The 23,184-nt window shown below is 39.0% G+C and overlaps 1 protein-coding gene across 7 annotated transcripts in view; it reads right to left on the reverse strand.

The window, feature by feature from the left end:
- Srrm234 (Serine-arginine repetitive matrix 2/3/4) overlaps positions 1 to 23,184 on the reverse strand; it is a 661,659-nt gene that overhangs the window by 216,000 nt on the left and 422,475 nt on the right. For all 7 annotated transcript variants that reach the window (XM_090374230.1, XM_090374228.1, XM_090374229.1 and 4 more), the window contains one exon: positions 19,757 to 19,895. In XM_090374230.1, the coding sequence (XP_090230356.1) occupies positions 19,757 to 19,895 (139 nt within the window). The remainder of the gene's footprint in view (positions 1 to 19,756; positions 19,896 to 23,184) is intronic.

Raw genomic sequence — 23,184 nt, forward strand, 5'->3', positions numbered from 1 at the left:
ACGAGGAAAGGATTAGGAAGTGCACAAACCTAAGACAGGAAGTCAAAGATATATGGCATAGCGAACAAGTAATGACCATCCCAATCATCATGTCAACCATCAGAATGCAAAGAGCATTCAGAAGAGCCTAGCAGCAGATAACACTTACAGGAACTCCAGAAAGCCACTATTCTGAACATTTGTAGGATAGTCAGGAAGTTTTTTGACCAATAACAGTAACCAGACATAACAATCACTCCATGCACTCGGTATCCGTGCCCAATATGGGATGAGACAAACCCATTAGTACAGTGTTTATAATGCTGGACCAATAATGTGATGGGTCTGAGTTCAAATCCAGCCATAAAAAAAAAAAAAAAAAAAAAAAGAATACATTCGCTTCATTGGACCTCATTTCCTCAAGGTCAAAGTGATGAATGAGACAGAGAGTGGTGCAATCTGGCCTTACTCACAACTACCACCCACCAGTGGACACAAAAAGCCAAACACATACGTCTCTATTGCTGGATGACATGACAAGTAGAATTATGAACATACTCCACTGAGTGGCCCAGGATAGTTACTCATGTTCATGTTTAGAGAGAGAGCATGGTCACTGAAAATTTGAAGATACTATCCCAAGGAAGATCGTGAAGCATGTGAATATTTTCTCCAATTTCTTTCTGTTGCGTTGACTACTGGAAAAACTTGGCCAACACGATGATGGAATCGCCTATGGCAATGAGTATAAACTTGAAATACCTAAGAGGACAAAGGTACAATGGCACTGGTTGTTGTTGTTTGGTTTTTAGGAGCATTAGCAACTAAGGCCCTATTGGTCCGGGGATATGCGGTGGTCATCCTCTAACCTTTCCACATCCTCCATATTTGGTGGTCATGGGCTCGAACCCCAGTCTAATCAAGAAGCGTGTGCTACGCACTGCTGAAACACAATGGCACTGGTGTTTAAAGTAAATGGCACTGGTGTTTCAAGTAACAGGCTTGGAAATGACAGTTTTCGACAAGCATCCATCTGCACTCTATGTATAATGTGCTTCTCATTGTCTCAATCTAGCCATAAGCCATGCTTGCTCTGAAAAGGTATAAGAAATTGCATGGGAAGTTGAATCCTGGTATTCTATCTTCATTACAACAAAATGAAACAGTCTTCTTCAGGAATGGATTGGCAAATTATGCTCTGATACAAAAAAGTAGAGGTTGAAGCAGCTATGTTCAACTAGGTGGATCAAAAGACAAGAATCAATCACTGTATTTGTATATCTATTAAAACCTGTTGTTTCTTCTTTGGAACAAATTACTGAGGAGTGGACAAATAAAAAAACAACAGTAAATGTAGCTTTATTACTTCATTCCTTAAAAAATCCCATGTTTGTGATTGCATTCCTTCCATGCAAGCATTGTATTCTTATACGTTGCCACTGAGTAGAATGCTGCAGTCACCTTTGATCGACTTAGGAGAAGCAGTTCAAATGGAACTGTAATTGAAAAACTGAAAGAAACATGTAATGACATTGATGCAGAGTTTGGCAAAATTTACAATAGAGCTATTAAGTTGCAGAAAGATGTAGTCTGTGAAGATTACGAAATTCCTTTGCCCAGAGTGACAGAACGCCAAACATTTTGCCATAACTTCCATGTGGCTACCACAGAGAGTCACTATCGAGTCATCTTATTTATACCCTTTTTAGACTCCATGATTATACAGCTAACCAGTAGTTTTACCAGTCAGAAAGAAATTTTGAAATCAATGAACATCTTGTTACCGAATAAGCCTTATCCAGACAATTATCAAGAGAAATCAGTCAACTACAGTGCTGGGCACTCAGGATGAAGGGTCTGTAGTCATGAATCGTCGTTAGTGTAGTATCTAAAATAGAGAGCTTTATGGTAACTGAAAAAAGTTTCTAGTTCCCTGGCTTGGCCTAAAACTGAGGAACTAACGAAAATGTTGTCTATTCGATTCTTTCCAGTTGTTGTGAATGACAAGGATGGGAGAAGCAACTGGCAGGTGAGGGCCTTGGTGCCTCCATAGCCAGGTGGGCAGGAGCAGCAGTGCGTAGCACATGCTTCTTGATTAGACCGAGGTTTGAGCCTGTGACCACCAAATACGGAGGATGCAGAAAGGTCAGGGTATGACCACTGCATATCCCTGGAGCAATATGGCCTTCGTTGCTAATGATCCTAAAAACCAAGTAACTTACCTCCCCACCACAACCACCGCCTCAACACTGGCTCTCTGAGTACTTCCTTGCCAGGACAACTCCAGCTTTGAAAAATTTATAAATGACCTTTATAAAATTATTAACTAACTATTTAGCAACCTCTTTGTCACCAAAAGGAGAGTTATTCAGTACAAAGAAGTGTGTTATGGAAGTGCAATAAAAAATTGTTTTTTTAATTTTAACACAAAAAGTAAATGATAGATTTCAATCGGAATAGTTTTCCCTTGATAAGCATCGAATAACGCATAGCTAATGTGATTTTTAAATTTTTAGCTTCATTAATGACGGAAATAAAGGGGGGGTGGGACACAAAAATTACTCACACTTTCCTGTCTGGCACTGCCATTTTTAATTTTAAAATTATATTTTAAACCTATTTGACTCGTTGAACTCTTTCCAACGGTGTATAAGCTATAGGTTGTCGAAACATTTTTGTCCCCCCCCCACATTCCCCCTGATTTCTCAAAAAAATTTTGTCAACAATGACCAATATGGTGTTATGTTGGCCCACATGATCTACAGGCAGTTTTGTATATTTATAAAACATTACCTGAAGATATTGATGATGCTTTTAATATTCTACAAAAAAAAAAAGAGCAGAAGTTAAACTTATTAGGCTTGATGTAGCTGAGTGGTCAGGAGCACAAGTGTAGTAGCACACGCTCTTTGAGTGGACCGGGGTTCAAACCCATGACTGCTAAATATGATTAACATTTGTATTGATTGATTTATTGCAAACTCCACTGACCTGGTGGTCATGCCGTAGGAGTATAAACAAGAACATTATTTTGTAAAGTTATTAAGTACAATTCTCTTTTTTGTAAATGATATTTTGTAATTTTGTTCTTTTCTTTGTAAATTTTAATATATAATTTTAACGTGTACATGAACTTATATTATTCATTCCGTTGTTTATTTTGTTACCTATTTCAGAATTTCGTTTACTTTGAGTGTAATATTGTTTTTTTTTCTAGTTTGCAATATTTGTAAACAATTTTGTGCATAATTTTAGTGTACATATGTTCTTCTATTATTCTTTCCTTTCATAATTTTCTTACATATTTCTTAATCTAGTTTGCTCTGTGTGTGTTGTATTGTCAAACATTTGGAAATAATATATTATTGCCATTTTTTGCGATTAATACATATTATTATTCAACGCTTTCCTAATATTCAAATAAAGATAGTTAATCAAACATTATTTACGTGAGTTTAAGTGTTCCCAGATGTATCTTAAAAAAAAAAAAAAAAAACTCAAAAACCTGGTCGGGATGCCACCCCCTTATGATGATACCTGGATACACCACTGCTTAAGGGTAAAGGCTACTTTACTGGGCGTCGAAGCTCTTTGACGCTCTTGGAACGGAGAAGTTTTCCTTGATTTATTTTCTGATTTATTAGCTTAAATTGGCATATTAACTTATTTTCTAGAGTAGCTTTATATTCCTAGTTACGATACTCAATTTAAAGTTTAACTTAGACAGAGATTTTGTAGGTATTACTTAGTATCGGTAACGGTATCAAATCCACATGTAACAAATTGAACGAGAGGTTTTTTTTTTTTTTTTTTAACTAAATTTAGTCGATTTATTAACCAATTGTTATATCAAATTATCTTCTATAAGTAGATTATAGACCTAGTCAGGATCCTTAGTTTATTCTAAATTGAGATAGCGAGATTTGGAAGCTAATCAATACTTACGAGTCCGTAGAAGTACCGTTCGTGAATTCCCGCCATTTTTACACGATAGCATAAGCTTAGTGTAGTATAGTGCATAATATAATATTGTCAATTAATCAGTAAATCTATTAATCTTGATAAACTTTATTGTCAATTAAATTGTACTTTTAACTCTATATATATATATATATATATATATATATAAAACGACTTAACCGTAACAAATAATTAATACATAACTATAGTGGTACACGTGATACGGAAGTTGTATAAAGGGAACTCGTAGAAAACACTCGATACCGAAAAAATAAATATAGCGTTATAACTGTTTTCGGATATAACTTAAGGATTTAATTTTGTTCTGAAATTGATATTTTATTGAATTAAATCGGAATCATGACTCAGACCAGAGCAGCAAATCAAAAGGCTCAAGCTAAGGGAGTGCTGTGGCTCAGGGGAGAACTGAGGGGGGCAGTTGCACTCTGAATCACAGTCTTTTAAATTGCACTGTTTGCATGATGTTTGCGGAGCAGTCGGGTACGGGACATGATACTGCCAAGGGGGATGTCTTTGTGTGTGCACGATGTAAGGAGTGCAAGGAAATCAGGCGCCAACTCAGCGTTGTTATGGGCCTTTATGAGAGCTTGAAGGACAGGGTGGATGCCCTCGAAGGAAATAAATTGAGGGGCCCATCAAGCTCTCAGCTGCCCACATCAACGCCAGAGCTTGCACTTGGTCATCATGCAACACAGAGGCAGCCCCCTAGGCAGAATGCGCTGGTCCCACAGGAACTAGTAGTTGTTGGTGACTCTATTGTCAGGGAAACGGGGAACATGCTTTGTAAAAAGGATAGGTGGAATAGGACCAGGGTATGTCTGCCAGGGGCAAAGGTTGATGACGTTGTAGAGCGGATATCATCTTTTAAGGGCACAAAAGGTGATATAGTTGTACACGTTGGCACTAATGATATTAAGAGTAGGAGACCGGCGGAATTACTTAGCAAGTACAGGTCACTGTTGAAAAAAAGCCGTGAATTAGGGTTGAATTTGAAAGTGTCTGCAATTCTGCCCAGACACGATAGGAGGGAGTATATGATGAGAGCCTTGTCAATGAATTCGTCCCTGGAGGGATTGTGCAAGGCTCAAGGGGTAGAATTTTTTTCAGCCTGGACTGTACTTGTTAACAGGAGAGACTGCTTCTACAGGGATGGGATACACTTAAATAGAAAGGGTGCAAGAATTTTTGCTGATGCTGTCGAGGCAATGTTAGGAGGGTCGGAAAACTGCTAGTTGGGGGGGATACAAGGACTAATAAATTAACAAATAAATTAACTAATAAATTAACAGGTGGAAGTGATTCTTGCACTGCTTCTATTGAAATGAGCAGAAGCCTGAAAAACAAGATGCAGGATATTTCAGAGACTGCCGGGAGTCATTGCGGTACAAGTAAACACATGGGTTGTGTTAGGGTAGCTAAAATAGAAACAGGTGCATGTATACCTGCATGTACAACAATGCTAGGAGTTTGGTAAATAAATTTGATGAATTTAAGGTATTGCTCAAAACATCAAAGGCAGATATTTTGGGATATCAGAGACGTGGTGTCACACAGATATAAGGAATGCGGAACTGGAATTTGGGGAATACAATGTGTATAGAAAGGATAGACAGGGGAGGAGGGGTTATGCTATTAGTTAAGAAACACATAAAATCCAAGGAAGTGAAGCCAGTCGCCATCGATGGACAGGGCAGTGTCGAGTCAGTTTGGTGTGGCATAAGCATAGGGAAATCAAAATTGAGAGTAGGAGTGTGCTATAGGCCTAATGACTCTGATGAGTATAATAAGTTATTGTACAGGGAAATAGAGTGGGCCAGTAAATCAGAGAGTCTTATAATGGGGGATTTTAATTTCCCAGATATTGACTGGAATTTGTGGGTTGGTCACTCACATACTAGCAAGGATTTTGTGGATTTATTGGATGATTGTTTTCTACATCAGCATGTTCGTGCAGCAACAAGAGGGAGCAATACTCTTGATCTGATTATCAGTAGTGATTCTTCATGCATTAAGAATCTGCACATAAATGAACCACTAGGTGGCAGTGATCACAGTGTGTTGAAGTGGGATTTACTCAAGGAGGTAACTACCATCAGAGGTAAAGGGAAGGGTTTTTGTTTTCGTAAAGGCGACTATGATGGTCTGAGATAGTATTTAAATTCTATACAGTGGGACCAACTGATGATGTTACCAACAGCAAACTCAAAATGGGAAGCATTCAAGGAACTAATCTTGGAAGCTACCATGCTTTACATACCAACTAAGAAATATTGTTCAAGGTTTAGGCCTAAATGGTTGTCAGATGAACTAATGAGACATGTGGCAGAGAAGAAAAATGCACGGAATATATACAAATTAATGGGTGATAGGGAAGCCTATGATAGATATAAGTTGGTCTGTAACCAAGTCACAAAGGAGATTAGGCAGGCAAAGGCAGACTACGAAAAATCCTTGGCAAAGGATGCAAAGAAAAACAGAAAAGAGTTCTTTACCTATTTAAACTCAAGAAGGAAAGGGATGAATCAGATTGGTCCACTGGTTATTGATGGTTCAACGGTTGAGGATCCTGCTCAGGTGGCTAACAATCTAAACGAGTATTTTGCATCTACATTCACGCATGAGGAGTTATTCAGGAAGGAGAATGACGTAGGTAAAGTAAACATTGGCAGTGAGCTAGAGTGATTTTGTAATAACTGAGAGGAAAGTGGAGGAGAAATTGTTGAGAATAAACATAAAAAAGGCACCTGGGGTGGATGGGATCTATCCAGTTATATTAAAGGAGGCAGCAAAGGAAGTAAGCAAACCCCTAGCCATAATTATGAGAGCTTCTTTGGACTCAGGGGAGGTAGCCATAGACTGGAGATGTGCAAATGTAACCCCAATTCATAAAGGAGGATCAAAGGCTGACACAAGTAATTATAGACCTGTTAGTTTAACTTCTGTTGCAGGTAAATTAATGGAGGCACTGGTTAAAGAAGCACTGCAGGATCATCTAGACAAGAATTCAGTTATAGCTCAGATGCAGCATGGTTTTGTTAAGGGAAGGTCTTGCCTGTTAGTTGTTATTTGGTGTTTAGGAGCATTAGCAACTAAGGCCATATTGCTCCGGGATATGCGGTGGTCATTCCTTGACCTTTCCGCATACTCCGTATTTGGTGGTGACGGGCTCGAACCCCGGTCTAATCAAGAAGCATGTGCTACGCACTGCTGCTCCTTCCCACCTGGCTACGGAGGCGCCCAAGGTCTTGCCTGACCAATTTGATTGGATACTATGATGGTCACAAAAGAACTAGATGCAGGGAATAACTTTGATATTATATATTTGGATCTTAGAAAGGCTTTTGATACTGTTGCACATGGAAGACTGCTGCACAAATTGGAGCAGTGTGGCACTGGAGGCAAATTGCTGCTATGGATAAGGGGATGGTTGAGTGGCAGAAGACAGAGAGTGGTAATCAATGGACACTGCTCAACGTGGACTAATGTTATTAGTGGAGTTCCTCAGGGTTCAGTGTTGGGTCTGTTGTTGTTTTCGGTGTTTATGAATGATATTGATGATGGTATATCAAGTTTAATGTCCAAGTTTGCAGACGATACAAAGGTTGGCAGGGTTGTCAAGGCCACTACTGACACTATGCTGCTGCAACAGGATCTGGAAAGGTTGAAATGATGGGCTGAGAGGTGGCAAATGAAGTTTAACACTGACAAATGTAAAGTACTACATATGGAAAACAGTAACCACAGAGCAACATATCAACTCTGCGGTACTACACTGACAGTGGTGGAGAATGAAAAGGACCTGGGGGTAATTGTGCAGGCAGATATGAAGTTCTCTGAGCAGTGCAGATGAGCTGCAAGAGTAGCTCACGGTGTCTTGTCAATGATATACAGGAATTTTTCTAGCAGGGATAAGGAGGTGATTATTCCCTTGTATAAGGCAATGGTTAGGCCACATCTTGAGTACTGTATACAGGTCTGGAGGCCTCATTTCAAGAAGGATGTAGAGCTGCTGGAACGGGTACAGAGAAGGGCAACAAGATTAGTGAATGGAACAAAGGGGTGCTCTTGTGAAGAAAGGCTTAAGTTTTGCAAATTACAGAGTCTGGAGACTAGGCACCGGCGAGGTGATCTGATAGAGGTGTATAAGGCTTTGAATGGTTTGAGCATGCTCAATGCCAATGGGATTCTTCATCTTGCTCAGAATAATCACCTTAGAGGGCATAAATTCAAATTGGGGAAGGATGGATGTCGGATAGATGTGCAGAAATTTGCCTTTGGCCAGCGGGTGGTTGTTTCTTGGAACCGACTTCCATCACTTGTTGTTGAAGTTGATAGCCAAAACAAATTTAAGGCTCAACTGGACAGGTATTTCGAACGAACGGAGGGGTGAAATGGGAGTGGCGTGTTTTTTTTTTTGGCTGATGCTGAATAAGCTTGCTTTCTTGCATCATATGCCTCTACTAATGCTAATGCTAAAAATACAGACCGTTTCATTTCCACAAAAGAGTACAAATTTCAGTGGATTTTGGAGACATTGGCAAAGTGTGCCTTATTGGTCAATTAAAAGTGTCAACAGACAACTAATACACATTTTTTTCTAAAAAACTTTAAGAATTTAAATACATAAAAAATATTAAAAAAATATATGCCCGAAAAAGTTCAAAATGTTTGGAAATAACAATTCATTACAATTATTTGTACCCGAGCTGAGCCCGAACATCCTTAGTGTTACCCAGACCGAGCCTGAACATTGATCATGTTACCTGGCTGAAAGGCCAGGCCTGGGTAGACTTCTAGTGTGTAGTGGAGCATCGAAATTAATACATTTATTATGGGAGCACACTATGAAGTAACTAAGCTAGAGACTGATATGACAACGTACAGCATGAAACTACACAGAATTGGTTGGAAAGGCTCACAACCGTGCAGGCCCAAAACAGCAAAAAGCAGAACAGAGATGGACATTCATTAAGAACTTGATAGCTCCTGCAACCTTGGGAAAAATCAAGTAGGATGTGAGCAACCAACTACAAAGAACCAAACTAGAGGAGAAACAGCAAGTGGAAACATGCAAGGTTGCAATATACAGAATATAAGGAGAGTGGAAGAAGGCTCTAGCAGAATTTGAGGGAATGGACCCCACAAGGACCCAACAGAATACTATGGCAAGACACCGATCACCTCAAGCAGCAAATAATAACACATTGCCTCAACAACAACAACAAAGTAACACTAGATACATCCACACAGCCATTTACTGTGCTGTAGTAGCAGCCACCGGGATAAACAGAAGAGAAACCAAAGGCCAACAGAAAATAATGCAAAGACAAGGAACCACTAACCTAGGAAAGAATTCTACACCACAAAGTAAAAGAGCTATGAGCAAAGGTAGGTCAACTAATACAAACCAAGGTAAGACCAACAAGTATTTATTTAGTAAATAAATTTGATGAATTTGAGGTATTGCTCAAAACATCAAAGGCAGATATTGTTGGGATATCAGAGACGTGGTGTCACACAGATATAAGGGATGCAGAACTGCAATTTGGGGAGTACAACGTCTACAGAAAGGATAGACAGGATAGGAAGGGGGGAGGAGTTATGCTATTAGTTAAGAAACACATAAAAACCAAGGAAGTGAAGCCAGTCGACATCACCGGACAGTGCAGTGCAGTGTTCAGTCAGTTTGGTGTGACATAAGCATTGAGAGATCAAAATTGAGAGTAGGAGTGTGCTATAGGCCTAATGACTCTGATGAGTATAATAAGGAACTGTACAGGGAAATAGAGTGGGCCAGTAAATCAGAGAGTCTTATAATGGTAGATTTTAATTTCACTGATATTGACTGGAATTTGGGGGCTGGTTACTCACACACTAGCAGGGCTTTTGTGGATTTATTGGATGATTGTTTTCTACATCAGCATGTTCGGGAGGCAACTAGAGGGAGTAATACTCTTGATTTGATTATCAGCAGTGATTCTTCATGCATTAAGAATCTGCAGATAAATGAACCACTAGGTGGCAGTGATCACAGTGTGCTGAAGTGGGATTTACTCAAAGAAGTAACTACCATTAGGGGTAAAGGGAAGGGTTATTGCTTCCGTAAAGGCGACTATGATGGACTGAGACAGTATTTAAATTCTATACAGTGGGACCAACTGATGATGTTACCAACAGCAAATTCAAAATGGGAAGCATTCAAAGAACTTATCTTGGAAGCTACTAGGCTTTACATACCAACTAAGAAATACTGTTCAAGGTTTAGGCCAAAATGGATGTCAGATGAACTAATGAGGCATATGGCAGAGAAGAAAAATGCATGGGATACTTACAAATTAACACATGACACAGAAGCCTATGATAGATACAAGTTGATATGCAACCAAGTTACAAAGGAGGTTAGGCAGGCGAAGGCAGATTACGAGAAATCCTTGGCAAGGGATGCAAAGAAAAACAGCAAAGAGTTCTTTACTTATGTAAACTCTAGAAGGAAGGGGTGAATCAGATTGGTCCACTTGATATTGATGAGTCAACTGTTGATGATCCTGCTCAGGTAGCTAACAAACTAAATGAATATTTTGCATCGACATTCACACATGAGGAGTTATTCAGCAAGGGGAATGCCAGAGGTGTATTCAACTCTAGCAGTAAGCTACAGAATCTTGAAATAACTGGGAGTAAAGTGCAGGAGAAACTGTTGAAGATAAACACAAGAAAGGCACCCGGGGTGGATGGGATCTATCCAGTTATATTAAAGGAGGCAGCAAAGGAAGTAAGCAAACCCTTAGCCATAATTATGAGAGCTTCCTTGGACTCAGGGGAGGTACCCATACACTGGAAATGTGCAAATGTGACCCCAATTCACAAAGGAGGATCAAAGGCTGACACAAGTAAGTATAGACCTGTGAGCTTAACTTCTGTTCCAGGAAAATTAATGGACGCACTGGTTAAAGAAGCACTGCAGGATCATTTAGACAAGACTTCAGTTATAGCTCAGACACAGCATGGTTTTGTTAAGGGGAAGTCTTGCCTGACCAACTTGATTGGATACTATGATGCAGTCACAAAAGAACTGGATGCAGGGAATAACTTTGATATTATATACTTGAATCTTAGAAAGGCTTTTGATACTGTTGCACATGGAAGACTGCTACACAAATTGGAGCAGTGTGACATTGGAGGCAAATTGCTGCTATGGATAAAGGGGTGGTTGAGGGGGAGAAGACAGAGAGTGGTAATCAATGGACACTGCTCATCGTGGACTAATGTTATTAGTGGAGTCCCTCAGGGCTCAGTGTTGGGTCCATTATTGTTTTCTGTATTTATAAATGATATTGATGATGGTATATCAAGCTTAATGTCCAAGTTTGCAGATGATACAAAGGTTGGCAGGATTGTCAAGGACACTACTGACACTATGCTGCTGCAACAGGATCTGGAAAGGTTGAGCAGATGGGCTGAGAGGTGGCAAATGAAGTTTAACATTGACAAATGTAAAGTACTACACATGGGAAACAGCAACCCCAGAGCAACGTATCAACTCTGTGGTACTACTGACAGTGGTAGAGAATGAAAGGGACTTGGGGGTGATTGTGTAGGCAGATATGAAGTTCTCTGAGCAGTGCAGACGGGCTGCAAGAGTAGCTCATGGAGTATTGTCAATGATATACAGGAATATTTCCAGCAGGGATAAGGAGGTGATTATTCCATTGTATAAGGCAATGGTCAGGCCACACCTAGAGTACTGTATACAGGTCTGGAGCCCTCATTTCAAGAAGGATGTAGAGCTGCTGGAACGAGTACAGAGAAGGGCAACAAGATTGGTGAATGGAACAAAGGGGTGCTCTTACGAAGAAAGGCTTAAGTTTTGCAAATTACAGTGTCTGGAGACTAGGCACCAGCGAGGTGATCTGATAGAGGTGTATAAAGCCTTGAATGGTTTAAGCATGCTCAATGCTGATGGGATTCTTCCTCTAACTCAGAAAAATCACCTGAGAGGGCATAAATTCAAATTGAGGAAAGACAGATGTAGGATAGACGTGCGGAAATTTGCCTTTAGCCAGCGGGTGGTTGGTTGGTGGAACAGACTTCCATCCCTTGTGGTGGAGGTTGATAGCCTAAATAAGTTTAAGGCTCAGCTGGACAGGTATTTTGAACAAACAGAGGGGTGAAGTGGAAGTGGGTTTTTTTTTTTTTTTTTTTGGCTGATGCTGCATAAGCTTGCTTTCTTGCATCAAATGCCTCTACTAATGCTAAAAACGCTGATCAGAAATGTAAAGACCATCCTTAAGAAAGACAACATCCACAGCAAAGAGGGGACCTATAAATCAGAGGATTGAAGGATAGAATGGATACTTCACCCATCCATAGTTCTTCCTGGCACTCAGTAAAAGACTTGCCTATAAAGGGAGAGTGCCCAGAGGAAAACACTCAACTGGATATTTGATGAAAACCAGAGAGCCTTCTACTACAGGAAAATCGGACAAGAGGAGGCAACAGACTTCACTCTCTCCTCCCCGCACTAGTACTCAAGAAGTTCTGGAGCAAAGAAGTTAGCAAAGATTGTGGAGTACAGAAGTTAGCCATAAGAAAGAAAGAAAGAAAGCTGACGCAATCCAAGTGAACCTTAACCGCACTTTGAGGAAAGGAAAGCCATTCTATGCTGCCCCACATGGTGGATTCAATCACATGCTTGATCCTCAAGAATGGCTCAAATACATCGCCAGATTTTCAAATACAACCACAGTCCCATCTACAGTTGTCCAGCCTGACTATGAAAACCCTTCAGATGTCCTAGGGACTATCCAGATCACGGAACAGGAGCTCATACGTGCCATCAATTCCCTTCCCACAACAGCCACTGTTGGGGAGGATGGAATTCCACAATTTATGATCAAATGCTTAAGCACATTCATCATAGGCCCTCTTCTCTCGATCTACAACAGACGCCTCGCTGAGCATTATTTTCCACCCCAGTGGAATAAATACAGAGTGTACCCCATCCCCAAAAACCAATTTGCCTCAAACGTCAGCCAGTTCAGACCCATATCAGTTGCCTCTTGTCTGTTAAAAACTCTTGAAAAGGCTTTGCTACCCACAATCACTCAACAAATCCTCCAGACGAAACCACCTGAAATCCATTATGCTATCGCAGGAAAATCATCAATCACTAACTTGGCAGCCACCACAGAACGCATTCTCTCAGCATTCGAACAAAGAGCTGAGCTAGCAACCACATACCTCGACATAAGCGCAGCCTTTGATGCCGTGTCGATTCCGGCCTTGCTCCTCCTACTTAAGGAGAATTTTCACATTCGAGGTGATATGCTGTGCTTTTTGGAATCACTTCTCAGTCACAGAATACTTATTCTCCATCGGCAGCAACATACCCTATCCTGCGACATTACTGCTGGAGTACCGCAGGGGGGTGTCCTGTCTGGTGTCCTGTTCACAGCCATCATCGTGCCCATTATTGCCTCAACGAATGGTCTCCTATGCTATGCCGATGACTTCAAACTGCTGACTCCAATTAACCCTGGCGACGACCCCGCCCAGCTTAGCAACAGGATCAATTCCCAACTTAAGGATCTAGAATTGTACCTGGCAAACTTCAATCTAAAAATCAACCCTCTGAAGTCTGCTCAGGTTATATTCTCCCTTAAATCCGTGCCGACAGTACTCAACGTTTCACTCGCAGGGGTACGAATACCAAACGTACCCTCGCACACAGACCTTGGCGTTCTGTTCGACCAAAAGATGTCCTTTGTCCACCAGATCGACAAACTCAGTACCAGATTTTCTCGTCTACGGTGGATCTCAAAGCAGCAGCTGCTACACGTCCGACATCCTGCCACTGTTAAAAGGTTCATCACCTCCACCGTCTACCCTGCCATTCTCTATGGTGCAGAAATATGGGCCTCTGCTGCACATACAAACCTTAAGCGGGTGTACACTGCTGAATACTGGCTACTGAAATGGGCGAATAACAAGCTTCGGCTACCTCCCGCTACCACAACTACCATGATGGCACAAGCACTCGACATCCCGAGGTTGAAGTTCCTGATCGTTGAAAAGAGGCTGGTCTTCACAGCCAAACTCATCTCAGGCCAAATATCATCTCCAAATATTTGGAATGCTTGCTCTTGGAGGATTCCACAGCCAAGCCTAAGGTCGGTACCAGCACTTGTGGCTCACCACAACAGGCTTGTACTCACCGAAAGATTTCTGCCCAAGCAGATGCTCGCTGCCCTCAACCGTGTGGACGCCGACATCGACACCATAATAAGTAAAAAGAAGGACAGACACAAGTTTATCAAAGCTCTTGAAACCTGAATCACTGCCAACTTGTATTTGTTTTTCTTTATTTGTGTTCAGCTCCTTGTTTTGATGATGTATTTGTATTTCTTTTTGCATTTGTAATCTGTATTTTGTAGCCTTTTGTATGTGTTCGCTATATTTTGTAGCCATTTGAATTTGTACTTATGTTATCTATATGTGAACCCCTGGCGCTCGTCGCCGTGATGGGATATTGTGCTATAAATCTACTTCACAATAAAGATTTATTTATTTATAACTGACATGGAGAGACCTAGAATGGAAGAAACCAAAGTCATACAAAGAAGGAGAGAATAGGAGTTACAGAAGAACAAGGAAGTAGAACAATCAATCAGGAAATCCTACAAGGCATCCTGACATAATTCTGTAAGGCACCCTGACACAATCCCAGAGTGTCTAACTCAAGGATCTGACTATCCAAAGGCAAAGATATCACAGATCTTGATGAAGTAGAGACCAATCATCTGTCTCCCAAAGGTAAACAGCTGTACATTGACACAGCATTCAACTCTGTATCCCATAGCTGGCTATATTACTCTGCAGATCTACAAATTCAACCTGACACATTTCCTAGAAGCACTCACAGCAAAGTGGCAAAGGGACAACTATCGAGTTCAAGAACATCACTACCAGACCAATCTCCATCAGAAGAGAAATCTTCCAGGGAGAAGCACTATACACCTTGCACAACAATAGCAAGTATGGACATAGTAGTAGTCACTAGCAAATGGGGTAAGAAAGCAAGCTTATATATAGTATCAGCCAAAAAAAAAAACCCAAACAACACTTCACCCATCCATACCTTCTAAGAATTTGCCTAGTTCTTCCATGAATTAATTCAAACCATTCATTTTGACAACAATGAAAGGAAGCTTGTTCCAACAATCAACCAACTGCAGGCTGAAGGCAAATCTACACATCTATTCTGCAACTGCCCTTCCTCGACTTGAATTTATGCCCACTGATGCACATAGTATCAGCAAGGGAAGAATGCCATTAACTTTTAGCTTACTCAAAACAAACAAACCTCCCCACGGGTGCCTGGTCTCCAGCTGATGCAATTTGAAGAAATTAAGCCTTTCTAGGTAAGAGCAGACTTCTGTGCCCTTCACCAATCTGGCTGCCCTTCTCTGCATCTCTTTCAGCAGATCTCCAACCTAACCATGTAGCCTAACCATGGGCTTGTATAGAGGCATAATCACCTCCTTACTCCTGCTAGCAAAGTTTCGGTATATCGTTGACAAAAAACCATGAGCTGTCCAGGCAACATGTCCGCACTGCTCAAAAAATTTCGTATCTCACCGCACAATTACTACAAGGTATTTTTTTATTTTCCATTACCCTGAATGTAGGTAGTACCACACAGTTGATTAGTTACACTGGGATTATTGCTATCCGTATGCAGTACCTTGCATTTGTCAATGTTAAACATCAACTGCCATTTCTCAGCTGATCGACGAAATTTTTCTTGATCTTGTTGCAGTAGCATACGGTCATTACCCACCCTATCAACTTCTGTATTATCTGCAAACTTAGATATTAAGTCTGATATACCTTCATTAATATCATTAATAAACGTCGAAAACAACGAGTCGAGCACTGAACTCTGGGAGATAACACTAATAACATTAGTCCATGAAGAGCAGTGCCCATCGATAACCACTCTCTGCCTTCTTCTACTTAACCATCCTTTTATCCATAGTAGTAACCTGCCCTTAATGCCACATTGCTCCATGTATGTATGGCAGTCTTTATTTGTAACAGTATCCAAAGCCTTCCTGAAACCAGAGTATACAGTATCAAATTATTTTTTGCATTCTATTCATTCCCTCCAATAGTGTCTAGTTCTTCACTGAATTTATTTAAATTATCAACTTCCACAACAGATGGAAACTTATTGCAACAAACAAACAAACAACCACCCACTGGCTATAGGCAAACTTCTGCACATCTATTCTAAAATAACATTGTATAAAAAACATTATGGGAATCCTGTTGTCTCAAAACCATTAATATTCGTAAAATCAGACAAATGCCAACATATTGTGATTTTCTCTTGTAGAGAATCTGTGTTCTCATTTTGAATTTAAACCAAATAAAAATAGAATAATAAATATAATATATAGGATATTAAGAAATATTCATATTTAGAAATATATTTTAAATCAGGAAATCTCTTACCTGAGATTTTTTTTGGGAATAACTGCATCCACATAAGATGTAATCAGAATAGATGGGAATTATTTAAAAGACCCACTTAAAAGTGGAGGCGCCTCCGTAGCCAGGTGGGCAGGAGCAGCAGTGAATAGCATACGCTTCTTGATTAGACCGGGGTTCGAGCCCGTGACCACCAAACACGGAGGATGTGGAAAGGTCAGGAAATGACCACCGCATATCCCCGGAGCAATATGGCCTTTGTTACTAATGCTCCTAAAAACTAAATAACAAACAACAATAATTAAAGGTGGAAAAGCCTTGCAATAGGACAAAGGAATAAAAGCAAGCTTTGACCCTAAATCCATGCTTGGTGAATAATTGGAAGTATAATGGGAGATAATTACCTGAAGCTTGATGGGGGCTTTTTATTTATACCATCTTCAAAGAGGAAGCAAACATGTGTCGAGGGTGCATACATATATATATATATATATTTATATATATATATATATACAGAGTCATGGCACATTTCATTGCTGTATTAAAAAAAGCATGTGGAGGGGGATGTTTAAGTAGGTGAACGGAAGAGAAGAAGGAAATTCCTGCCTACTCATATTTCACTAATAGTTTAAGAATTTGAAAATCTAGGGATTTAGAACAGTTTAAAGGTCTTTTAGAGGAAAGAATATGAAAGTTTCCATTGGAAATCCGGGTGAGTGACTACTCTATCCCCATTAATAGAAGTCCTTTTTAGGGGGGGGGGCAGTGTTGTTATGTTTTGTTATTAAATTTGAACTTGTAGGATATTTGTTTTAGATCCAACTCCTCTGAAATTGTTATTAGTCTATGTATGTTTATTGACTTGTTTGTGTGTGGTGCCTCTGTAGCCAGGTGGGAAGGAGCAGCAGTGCGTAGCACAAGCTTCTTGATTAGACCGGGGTTTGAGCCCGTCATTACCAAATATGGAGGATGCAGAAAGGTCAGGGAATGACCACCGCATATCCCGGAGCAATATGGCCTTAGTTGCTAATGCTCCTAAAAAAAAAAAAAAAAAAAACCAAATAAAAATTGACTTGTTTGTTGATCTTATTGCTCGAGTTTCACTGGTTTCTAACTTAAATTTTGTCTTGTTTGTCTAATATTATGGTGTTTTCAAAGGATGGGTAATGTCCTGTGTCTAAGTGGTTAGCTACCAACTGAAAACTAATTTTTTCTTTATTATTTGAGGCTACTTTTAAACTGGTTTTGTGTTTTTAGATTCTGCTATTTAACAATGTTCTCATGCTGCCTATATATATACAATAGGAGTCTGTTGTGCAATGAATTGCACAAACTATGTTTGTTTGTTGTTTAAAGTCTATTGTTTTTTGTCGAATTTTAAAGGTACGCCCATAGTTTCTTGAAGCTGCCAAAGGCTAGGTTTACTCCGGAATCATTGAAAAATTTTTTCAAAGGTTGTTGGTAAGTTTCAACATATGGGAGGCCTATCCATTGTTTTTTCGTCACTTCTCATTTTTGTTTACTATTTCTTTCGGCAGTATTTAAGGCACTATTTATGAGCTATTTCGGGTAACACGGTTGGAGAATCTGTCCTTAACTGATTCGATTTCCTGTTTACAATCATCATCTACAGTTGAATACTTGAACGGACTGCTGAACTGGGCTATTAAGATTGATATTGCTTGAGTATATACAGAGAAGGGCAACAAGATTGGTGAGGGGAATGAAGGGTCCTCATATCAACAAAGGCTTAAATTCTGCAAATTGCAGCATCTGGAGACTAGGCACCTACAGGGTGATCTGACTGAGGTGTATGAGGCCTTGAATGGGTTGAGCACACTGAATTCTAATGGGATTCTTCTGCTTGCTCAGATTACGAACCTGAGGGAGCATAAATTCAAACTGAGGAAAGACAGTTGTAGAACAGGTGTGTGGAAATTTACCTTTAGCCAGCGGGTGGTTAATTGCTGGAACAAACTTCCATATGTTGTCATGGAAGTTGATAGCTTAAATAAATTCAAGGAGGAACTGGACAAACTTTTAGGGGGAATGTTTTTTTGGCTGATGCTACATAAGCTCATAAGCTTACTTCTTGCATCATGAGCCTATATTACTATTTTCTCAGGAACAGAAGTCAAGCTTACATGTCTATTCTTGCTCGTTTTGCCTTTTGATCCCCCTTTGTGAATAGGAGATACATTTGCACACCTCCAATCTATCAAAATTATAGGAGGTGTGCAAATGTGTCTCCTATTCCCTAAATCCCAGGCATCTCTCATAATTATGGCCAAGGGCTTGCTTACCTCATTTGCTGCTTATTTTAGTATAACAGATTTCATCAGTTCCATGTGCCATATTTGCTTTTATATTCAGCAAATTTTCTTCCAACATCCTTTCAGTCATAACCATTTAGCTCTCAGTTTTAATTTGGGTTTTTTTTTTTTTTTTGGTAGTTGTTGGCGCATCAGCTTCTGTGGCCATAATGCACTTCCCAAGGTTTTTGCAGTACTTTGATCCAAGCCCGAGGCAGGATTCGAACCCGCAACCTTTGGGTTGCCAGGCAGGTACTTTACCCACCCAGCTAGCTCGGTCGGCTTTAATTTGGTAAACTTCTGATGTTCCCATCACTAAAAATATCTTCACACATGAATACAGTTGCGAAATATTCGTTTAGTTCATCAGCAACCTGAAGAAGATCATTAATTAAATCTAAATAACACCAACTCCTTTTTTATTTGAGATTAGATTTGTTTAGCAACAACACTGGTTAAGCTGTTACCAATGTACTTGTTTCCATGTGTGTTTGATTTTAATGAAATTTGGAATGGGTCTAGAAATATTTCTGTATGAGCCAAATTAAATTATATGAAAATCCATTCATTAGGGAGTTGAGTTATTACATGTGGATGGAAGGATGCAGAAACTAACAAGCACTTTAAGAGTATTATATATATTAACATACATTTCATGAGGGCCTATGTGGGTATTTCCTGGGTGAACATGAAATTTTATATTTGCAATGTCAGCAGTACCACTGATATTTACAAAAAAAAATGAATGAAAATATTTGGCTACCTATTTAATTATCAATAATCAAGTCAACGAAAAGGTAAAATGTAACTTTGCAATGCGTAAAGATACATTTCACCTAAAGCTACACAGGTCCAACGTGCAAAGTTTTTAATCTTTTCCAATGAAATGGAATGGACACAAGGTAAGAAATCTGTGAAAGAAAATTATGAAGGTATTGAAAGCCACAGATTAAAAGACAGAATTTTATTCTCTAAGAAAATTAAACACTTACCTTATGCATTTCATGGTGATCCTTACGTGAGTATCTAGAATCATTTCCAGGAGTATACTGTTTAACATGACCTTTTTTATCTTTGCAAGATCCATACATTTCCAAAGGTTTCTTTCTCTGCTGTAGTACTTTGGCAGGTCTAGTAAAAAAAAAAAAAATTGCCTAAATATGCTTTATATATTAGATATCACTTAATATATTATAAATAAAGAGATTTGTTATTTCAACAAAAAGAAATGAAATTACTGGAGAAGCTTAATCACAGGATGAAATAATTGAACTATGCATATTTGATTAGAGAATAAGGAATGATAATACACATAGACAGATGGCCAACTACTTATTAAATATTTAAATAGTAAACACTTATCAAAGCCTGTACACATCTTTAATAAATTATTTTAATATGGAAATGTACAAATGTTATAAAACTAGGTTGACTCTATAGTAAGCATTAAAAAAAAAAAAAAGAGAGTGTGTGAGGTTATCACAAAGAACCATTTGGCTTTTAAGGGGAAAAAAAAAATAATATATATATTTAAAATAGTTGAATTGAAAATTTTATTCATTATTCATTATTGAAAATTTTTTACATTATACTAAATGACAATGACGATATTATTATTATTGTTATTATTATTATTATTATTAGAGGGGGCACGCTGGCCTAGTGTGGATAGACCTCAGTTTCAGTCCAGCTTGGGGAAGCAAACGAGTGTCCATCACACTGGGAGATCAGCATAATAATAATAGCAATAAGCCCGTAAGGAAGCATGGAGGGAATTGACTGACCTTGACAAAAGAAGGTGATTAAGAACTTGTGGGATTACTTCCAGGGAAAAACGAGAGCAATCTACCAAGCCATAAGAAAGACAGACAAACAGCACACAACAGCTCAACCTCAACAAGGGACCACACTCACACATACAGAAGAAACAAAGACAGAAAGATGGGTCAAGTCACTCCATGGCAGACAGTAGTGCCTAAACACAAGCCGATCAAAGAAAGTTTACTGTATTAGAAGTAGAAGTCTCAGGCCATAAGAGAGCCATCTACTCAGACTATACTGGGACTGTGCCATCACAGTGAACAAGATGATCCTGCACAACAGACCAGACAACCCTCACTGACAAGAAGAAAATGGCTACTTATCTGATCAATACAGTGGTGCTCAACATCAGCAACCACCAGAAAACATACAAGAAAAAGATCAGGGAGTACTAAGAACTAAGACAACTCAAAGGTATGTGGCATATGGAACAAGTAATGACCATCCGGATCATCGTGTCAACCACCGGCATGTGCCAAAGAGCCTCCATAAGAACTTAGCAAAAATAGGCCTCCCAGAGAACACTTACATGTAACTCCAGAAAGCAATTCTGAACACCTGCGGGATAGTAAGAGAGTTCCTTCACCAATAATAACAATAATAAGAAGAGTAACTGGACACAAGAGACCATGCATTTGGTATGAGTACTCGTCATGGAGCAGAAAAATTCCCATAAAAGGAGAAAAAGTAGTTTTTTTTATAATAATTTTCAGGATCAAGGATTGGACCAACACTGAGCTGCAGGAAATTATGAGGCCAACTAGGATAATGATGACCAAGAGCCACCAACACCACCCAAAGTCTGCAGGTGGGAAAATGACCATAGCCAGGAAAGAAGTAGGGAGAGGTTTGACAGACCTCATTGACAATATTAAGAGAAGATTAAAAACCTCAGGGATTACCCTGACACCCAAACCTTTGTTGATGACAAAAACAATTTCACTACTATTTCTTAAAATTGTAGGCCCACTAGTGACACACTTCGACCCAGCAAATATGTCGATTTGTGGCTGCTTTGGAAACATCATTCATCAACAGACACAAACAGTAAGAAAAGAAGTCAGCAGTGTTGGATGAGAACTCAATAAAAATTTGGAATATTCTATAAAAACTTTATTATTAAATTATTTTTACTAATTTTTATACTTATTTTTTACACATTTTACTTATTTTTTATATACTTGAATAATAAATTTATGCTTAATAAACTATGTGTTAATATACTTAATTTGTTGTTCTTATTCCAAAAACATTACTACTAAAGCAACAATATCAGGAAATACTTTTTTTAGAGTACTGTACTTTTCATGTCCTTTTAATTTTCAATTTTTCCCGATAGCAAAGAATGAGTACTGGCACTTATTTTTTTTCAAAAAATAGCATTGGATATAATTATTATTATATCATAAGAAGTATGCATTAAAATACTTAATTTTTTAGATTAACTGAAACTGAAAATGTAATTGATTTATTCTAGCTTTTATTTTAACTGCATTTTGTTTTTTTTTTTTGTTGTTATGCATATAACCTGCCCTTAAAAATCTGTAGAATTGGTGAAAACAATCTGAATGAAACAGTCTGTAGGTCTCCATGTAAATCTGAGGAAATGGCACATGTTTCCAGAAAAAAGTAAAAATTGCTTCTATCATCCTAAGTTTACCAGTCAAACTCAAATATTTAATTGGTTGCAACACTGGGAAAGTTAACACTGCATTTAACTTGGTTAAACAAGATGATATATGCTGACTTTCCTGCATGAAGACTTTCTTAATCCCACACTCAAAGGTAAACATCAGCATAATCACCCACATGTTTGAAGCAACAGAAGCTAATGAACTGAATGATGACCCGTCTATGCTACAACCCACCATACAGAGGCCAGTAAGAATAGTTGCCAATTGCACTGATCCAAGACTCTTGCCTGGATCAGTGCAATCAGTGAAAGTCTGCCAATAATTGAATCCCACTAGTCTGAGTTGCACCTTGGGTGAGAAGCTACCTAAAGTACCTACCACTGCATGCAATTTTAACAGTCCATGCCATGTCACACTGACAATCCTAACAAATGATCAGTTTCGGTTTCTTCTGAGTATCAGTGACAACTCTTTTCATATTTTGTGAAGACAGGCTGCTATTATAAAACTTTATTCCAGTTAAGACGTCAATGCCTTGTGCATTTAAATGAATTCCCCCTCCTTTTTTAATCGATTTAGGTATGCTAAGCCAATTTTTTTAAAGTCTTTGGCAAAAAATGAAAGAAAAACAGCAAAGATTTCTTTATTTATGTAAAAACTAGGAAGGAGATGAATCTCATTAGTCCACTTTAGCATTAGTAGAGGCATTTGATGCAAGCTTAGGCAGCATCAGCCAAAAAAAATAAATAAATAAATAAAAAATAACCACTTCCACTTCACCCCTCTGTTAGTTCGAAATACCTGTCCAGCTGAGCCTTAAACTTATTTAGGCTATCAACTTCCACGACAAAGGATGGAAGTCTGTTTCACCAACCAACCACCCGCTGGCTAAAGGCAAATTTCCTCCCGTCTATCCTACATCCGTCTTTCCTCAATTTGAATTTATGCCCTCTCAGGTGATTATT

Source organism: Mastigoproctus giganteus, chromosome 5 (genome assembly GCF_048544385.1).
Source record: "Mastigoproctus giganteus isolate SK-2022 chromosome 5, ASM4854438v1, whole genome shotgun sequence".
NCBI lineage: Eukaryota > Metazoa > Arthropoda > Arachnida > Uropygi > Thelyphonidae > Mastigoproctus > Mastigoproctus giganteus.